At 36.3% G+C, this 7,286-nt stretch overlaps 1 protein-coding gene across 1 annotated transcript; it reads right to left on the reverse strand.

Moving 5' to 3' along the window:
• Positions 1–1,453: 1,453 nt before the first annotated feature.
• On the reverse strand, positions 1,454–2,685 carry LOC133823385 (protein PHOSPHATE-INDUCED 1-like). Its single transcript, XM_062256158.1, has one exon. It carries the CDS (start codon positions 2,594–2,596, stop codon positions 1,628–1,630), a length of 969 nt encoding a protein of 322 aa, XP_062112142.1. The 5' UTR covers positions 2,597–2,685; the 3' UTR covers positions 1,454–1,627.
• Positions 2,686–7,286: the final 4,601 nt, after the last annotated feature.

A 7,286-nucleotide genomic window follows, 5' to 3' on the forward strand; every position in this document is an offset into this window, starting at 1 on the left:
AGAACTCGCGGGGCGCGAGTCCTCTATTTGAGAGCCTTAAAACTACGAGTCCTAAATTTTTTTATTTTTTATTTTTAAAAAATTAATTGGTAGGTTTTGAATCCGGCGACGGTGGCGGCGCCACCATTCAAAGGTGGTGGTTCGGAAAATAAACTATTGGGTTTTAAAGCCCAAGAAGCAAGGAATATGGTGGTGGTGGTGGTGGTGGTTCAGCTCGTGGTGGCTCGAGGTGCCCGGAATATGCTCGGAAAGTTTGGGAGAAACCCATGAATGACCGAACTTCAAGTGCCCCGTTGAGGGCCTTAGGCCACGCGTGAGGTCGCCAACTCCGGGGGTCGGGGGTTTCGGGGGACGACGCTTCCACTGGTCTGACGCGTGGCGTTGGTCGAAGATGGGACGGCGGCCGTTCGGCGTTGGCACTTCGGGAGAGAGGGAGAGAGAGAGAGGGAACCGAGGAGAGAGAGTGAAAAATGAGCTAAGTGATTTTTTTGTTTTTTTTTAATATAATAATAAAATTTTTGTTAAAAAAATTGGAGGGAATTTGAAATTTTTTTAAAATTCAAAATTTTATGATACACATAAGTTTGCGAGTCCTAAAAAGTCCAGGAGGTGTTTGTTTAAAAGAAAAACTCAAACTTTTAGGACACACATAGTTTAGAGCGAGTCCTAAAATAAATTCTTTAAGGACTCACAACGCAAGTACTAAAAAGTCCATGAGGCTTTTTTAGGACTCGTATTTATATGAGTGTCCTAAAAATGTGTTTTTGTAGTAATGGTAATTCATCTTTGAGAATTTCCAGAAAGCTCTAAGTCTTAATAACATAGACTCGTGGACTAGACAGAATTAAACCGCTGAACCACGTAAAAATCTTCTTGTTTTTCTTCATTATTCATTCGCTTCATAGTTTCCATTGTTTAATTGCTCTACGATTTAAGTTGACGAAAAACGACGTCAATAAAACATATTAAAATATGATATTTTTTAAATATTTTATAATGATAATTATTTAAAAATAATAAATTCATACATTTTATAACTTAAAGAAAATTTAATTAAACTTAATCTCACATATTATAATAATATCATATTAAACATATAATATAAAATACTATGAATTAGCAACAAATTGTTGTTTTTTTTTAAACTAGCAAGATACTTAAATTTATAATCCACCTATAATATTTAATATTACATTATGCATATAATATATAATCTTAGAAATTATAAGAAATATAAACTTAAACAAAAATAAATAAATTATTTAATTGAAATATAATATTTATTTTATTACATTAATATAAATTTAATAAAAATATTTAATAAATTCTATAAATTAAAATAATTAATAAATTCTATAAATAAAACTAAATAACACCACTTGGTGTGTATATATATATATATATAAAAAAAAAGTAGGTGTTGCCATTAATTAGTGACGTAATTGGATTTAACTAATGATTAAAAGAATTAAAATCCTTCATATAAAGAATATAATCGTGGTATACATGATGAATAATTGAATAAAAAAGAATTTAAGAATTAATCCCTCACTACAAACATATATACATATATGTATATATATATTATATACCCTAATTAATAATAGTTACTCTTCGTATCTGAATCTCAAACCAATGTAGAACAAGTGGAGGTGGAAGGGTCAAAGAGAGCAGGAAGCAAGTACTTCCTCCCATTCCCACCGTGAGCATTGTAGCTGGCACCAGTCGTGGGGTCAACCAGGAGGTCACCGGCGTATCCAGGGTAGGCCCCCTTCCCAAAAGTACCGGGGCAAGCCGAAGACGCCTCTAGTGGAGCCTCCTTCGGCCCTTGGAAGTACCCATTTCCGAACGGGTTCGTTACGGTTCCCGCCAAAAGGCTAGCCAGGTTGATGATCACTCCGTCCAGACCCACGTCGTTGTTTGGGGCAATCAGGGGCTGTGCCTGTGGTCCATAAATGGGCTGGTGGAACGGCCATGCGCATTGACCTGGGCACTGAGTCTCCGAGTTTCCGACCCAGATGTAAGCGAACTTGGAGCTCTTTCCCCTCAAGTGGTTACCGACTCCGGACAGAGATGACCCGTGTGACCCACACTTACTAGAGCAGAACCCTTCGACGGCCACGCCAGCGGCTGTCAATACAACGTTGATGGCGTCCTTTTGACCGCCCTTGGAGGCCAGTCGCACGATGTGTTGATTGGTCAACGTTTTCCCGAGAGAGTAGTTCTCGTCGATGAACTGGGATCCTAACGAGACAGAGAGGGACGATGGTTTCTTGGAGTTGGCGAGGCGGTGGTAGGTTTCGAGGGTCTTCCACCACGTGTTGACTGATGGTTGGTCTGTGTTGGGTTTCGAAGAAGAAGATGTAAGGGAGGTAATGAAGTCGGAGACAATGGCTTGTTGGGATGGCTTGAAGTTTCCGTACCATATTAGGTTAATGGAGATTTTTCCAAAGAGAAGAGGGCCATTGTGGTACTGGAATGGAAGAGGCTCTTGGGTTTGGTCGGACTCGCCCGAAAGAGTCCTCGCCGATGAACCCAAATGGAGTAGAGAGATGATAAAGAGCAAAGTGAGAGCTTTGGAAACAAAAGATGCCATTTTTATGATTGAACTGAGCTGCTGATAATAGAGAAAAGAAGCTCTTTGTTTTGCTTTGTTTTCGAGTTTTGAGTGAGTTTAAAAGAGAAGGGAAAAGGGTATTTATATTTGTGAGTAATGAGGGGTGTTTCTTTTAATTTGGTGATTAGTGGGCTAACAAAAGCAACTACTTGGAAGGAGCTAACTAACTAATTCATCTCAGTAGTGGAACGCAAATTAATATAACGTACTGAAAAAGAAAGAGAAAAATGGAGTAAGAGAGAGTGAAATGCCAGCAAGAAAACGCGTTGATAAGATTAGTCATAATACCACTCCACCAAAATCTAATGGCTTCATCTAGAGACTGGCCGGCCAGCTAAGAAGAGATATATTATGATAAACATGACAGCCAATGAGAACGAAAATGACAAAAGAAAATTTAGCTCATTCTTTTGTCAGTTTGGTTTTGGGAAACAAAACGCGTACTTAAAAAACTATTGTTTTCCTTTTAATGATTTTAATAAGTAATATCAAACCTCTAGTTTGGTATGGGGCCATAATATTATGTGGAGAAGGGTATTTGTTTGCAGGTTGACCTGTATTTTTTATTTTATTTTTTAATAGTGCAAATATTATGAAACTCAAATGCTTTTGTATTTTTCCACAAACTTGCAAATGATGTAGATGTATTTTTTTGCTTTTAAAAAAAGGATGATGTAGATGTATTTTGGCTCCGCATATAGTCACCAAAAGGAATAATTAAAGATTATTCTAAGAAGATAATCATCAGCCGTGTTTTTAAATTTGTAAATAGTCTTCTTAAGTATTTTAAGTTAGAGAAAACACAATCTAATTGAGATATAACATGATAGAATAAGTTTGTTCAGGTCATAAAAGAGGCATTGATTGAGAAGTTATTATTTATCTAGCATTGTCAAACAGCTCTACTGAATCTGGAAGTGGGACTTTTCATTTATTTATTTATATTCGTTACATACATACATATAGAGATATACGAGAAATGTCATGATTATTTCCAAAAATATTAAGCTCAAATAAATGTGACAGTGAAGCTTTAAAAGAGAACGTTGAGACTTGTCTAGGGGGTAAGAAGCCTTTTGCTTCCTATATTAAATAATTTAGATACATTAATTAAATAAAAATACTATACTTGGTAGGGAGGAGAGATGTGTAGATGGAGAGGGGGTGGAGAGAGAGTAATGGAAGGATAGTTTGACTCCTTCCTTGACACTCTATCCATCATACTCTCATTGTTTACTACCAAACATAGTCTTAGTAAAACACAACTATTTTTTAGGTATCTAAATCAATTACAGTATAACTCCAATATTTTATTTTTATTTTATGATGGAGTTCATTGTAGTTATATCAAGTCTTCTGTAAATTTAAAGAAATTTTGGATAATTTATGATACCGAAATCAGGGTTAAAACAATCTATCTTACAGGGGCATAAAAAAGCAACCATGTGTATAATAGACTATTTGTACCCTGATTTCGGCACCATAAATTATTCAGAATTTTCAAAAAATTTGAGGAGACCTACTATGACTACAATGAACACCATCATAGAAAAAAAATCATAGGTCACACTACCACAAAAACGGGCTTTTATGACACTTTTTTAGGGCACTTACCTAAATGCGAGTACTAAAAAACAATTCTTAGACTTTTAATGACTCTCAGTGAGAGACCTTAAAAAGTATTTTTTAGGACACGCAATGCGAGCCCTAATTACTGATGTGAGTCCTAAAATAATATGAAGAAATTTTATTCTGTTTGGACTTTTAAAGACACTTTGAGTGTCCTAAAAGAGTATTGAGGACACTCAAAGTGGACCCTAAAAAATAATAATAAATAAATATATCATACAAATATATTCCTAAGAAAATTATTAATTAATAACTAAAATTAATTTTTATTAATTAATTAAATAAGAAAATTTTAATTAAAAAAACATACTAAAAATTAGTTTTTTTATTAATTAATTAATTAAAATCAATTTTTTGATTAGAAAGGGATAAAATATAAAATATATTTTCGGATTAGGACTTTAGGGATTAGGGTTCATTCTTTTCTCATCCTATTCCTCTCAGTCGCACCCTCTAACCTATCTCCTTCTCATTCATAAATCTCAATCTCCCTCACATCTAACCTCTCAGCTCTCTCTCTCTCTTCGTCTCACCCTTTTCTCTTGCAGGTGGCTGGCGCGGGAGGCTCGACGGAGACTGCAACGGGGCTCTACGCGAACCAGACCCCAAAACTTTAGGCGAGGCTTCTCCTTGACGTGAATCAGACCCCAAAAACTTTAGGCCACCCTTCTCCCTACGCGAACCAGGCCCCAAAAGCTTCAGGCCACCCTTCTCCCGCGCGAACTAGACTCGTTCAGGCCACCTTTTAACAACAAAAATGTTCGAGTGACATGAACACATTTGTCGACAGCGAGCCTTGAGCGAGCGAGAGAGATTCTAGGTTTGTGGTATCACTGAAACTTGCTACTTTTTTGGTGTTCTATCATTTGTTTTTTTCCTTTTCGGCAACCAATTGCAGTTGATTTCTATTACGCAATTGGGTTTGTATTGTTTATCTTGTTCTGTTCATTGTTTGTGTTTCAAGTTTCAGTTTTTGAATTTAGGGGAATTGAAATGGATATCTCTTTTTACTCATTCTTGGATTGGATTGATTTGAGTTAAAGTGATTGATTGAAATGGATTTAATTGTGTTTTATAAATTGTGGATTTGTGTGTAGCGGTTTCTCCAACTTTCGGATAAATTTGGGTTGGTGTTTATATATGTCTGCATATGTCCATGTGTGTGTATATACATATGTTTGGACGAATAGATAAAAGAAAGAGTTATTCATTGTTTTGAACCATTGTGTTTGTTTGCATAGTGTATATAACTCATTGTGTTTTAAAATCTTGAAAAATAAATTGATGTTGGTTTCATCTTCATTATTTCTTCTATTGGCAGTGTGTTCAATATGGTTTTGTTTATCAATTCTTTGAGGATAAATTATTTCTTCATTTTACAGAGCACCAGTTTTCCCATTATGTTCTTGGAATTGATAAGGAAAATACACACACACACACACACTTATTTACCTATATATGTTGGCTCAAGCTGAAGATTTCTTTATTCTTAGTATTTTGTTTGTTTTAGGCTAAATGATTTTGATGACCTTCACCCTTGTTTTTTAGTTGTGTAGCTAGGTGCTGTCACATAGGGGCGCACATAAAGTGTTTGAATAATTGTCTACCTAATATAAGAGTGGGATATTCTGTGGCTAAGAGGTTGTTCATTGTCGTTTGACATTTTGGAATGATAAAGACTTTGGTTCTCCCTTGCAAGGTGGGTTCATTGCATTTTTCCCCCTTGTATTCATGTTGTTATTCCTTGTAATGTACCATAAATAATGATTTTGGATGCTTGGAGCAAAAACTAAAGTTTAGATTGGGATATAACTTAGAAGCTTTAATGGACTTGACTCTTTTCGAAAACTATCTTAGACTAAACATTTTTTTGCTCTGTCGATGTTTTAATGCAGTATGTATGCTTTATATAAAGATTAAAAATCATGTTGAATGTTTATGGTTATTGTTGACCGCGTTTTTGGCCAACGACGTGTAGACATCAAAAACGATAAAAACCTTCAAGAGAAATAAACGACACAGAAGATTTTATAGTGGTTCAGCCCCAATGTGTTGGTAATAGCCTAATCCACTTAGAGTTGTGATTATAGATCTGCACTCAAGATCAGGTGAACCTGAGTCAATTGAGTTTCTTCAGTACAGATTACAAGAATACAAGAATTCTCTCAAATATCAGTACTTTCTCTCTCTAGAAAATTCAGAATTTGAATCAAAAGTTTTCCCAAAAGTCCCCTTTATGATGCCATAAGCCTTGTATTTATAGGCTCAAGATCATACAGATGATATCCCCATAATTGGGATATTTTGCCATTCTCGTTATATTTAATTTACAATAATATTCAAAATATAACAGTATACTATATCCGTGGGATAAACTGAGAGATTCCAGCGCAAGCCAAGACCGATTCTTGTTGAAGCCGTTTCTGGGATCTCTTGCATAGCCCTGCTCTGTCTAGTCAATCCACATCATATTCAGACTGGTCGGCCAAACTTTCACTGGGCAGACACGCACCTAACTGGGCAGACATGCACTTAACTAGGCAGACATGCACTTGACTGGGCAGACATGCACTTGGCTGGTAGGACATGGTCATGACTGGTCGGACATGGTCATGACTGGTCGGCCAAGGTCATGCCTGGGCAGACAAACACATGACTGGTCGGACATGGTCATGCCTGGGCAGACAAACATGTGATTGGTCGGACAAGGTCATGCCTGGGCAGACAAACATGCGACTGGCCAGTCAAAATTCTTCACTGGTCTACTGGGTCACTCCTAAGCCAGATCACCTAACCATTCCTTGCCATTTGTCATTTCTATTGCCACGTCATCTAACTCCAATTTTTGGGGATAACATTTGCCCCCCAAGTTTATTATATGATATACTCACATAATAAACTTTTCTCCTAGCCAAATTTTTTTGAGGTCATCCAAAAACTTCCAGTCGGTAATTTTCACTCTTGTAATCAACCCACGATCGAACTTGTCTTTTGATCTTGTTGTTGTGTATTTTGGAATTTAGGGATTTTGCTTTTCGGA

The sequence above is a fragment of the Humulus lupulus genome, chromosome 3 (assembly GCF_963169125.1).
Source record: "Humulus lupulus chromosome 3, drHumLupu1.1, whole genome shotgun sequence".
Lineage (NCBI taxonomy): Eukaryota > Viridiplantae > Streptophyta > Magnoliopsida > Rosales > Cannabaceae > Humulus > Humulus lupulus.

Bases quoted from the DNA above. Each gene is read 5' to 3' on its own strand.
- LOC133823385 (XM_062256158.1), bottom strand. From the start codon at position 2,596: ATGGCATCTTTTGTTTCCAAAGCTCTCACTTTGCTCTTTATCATCTCT.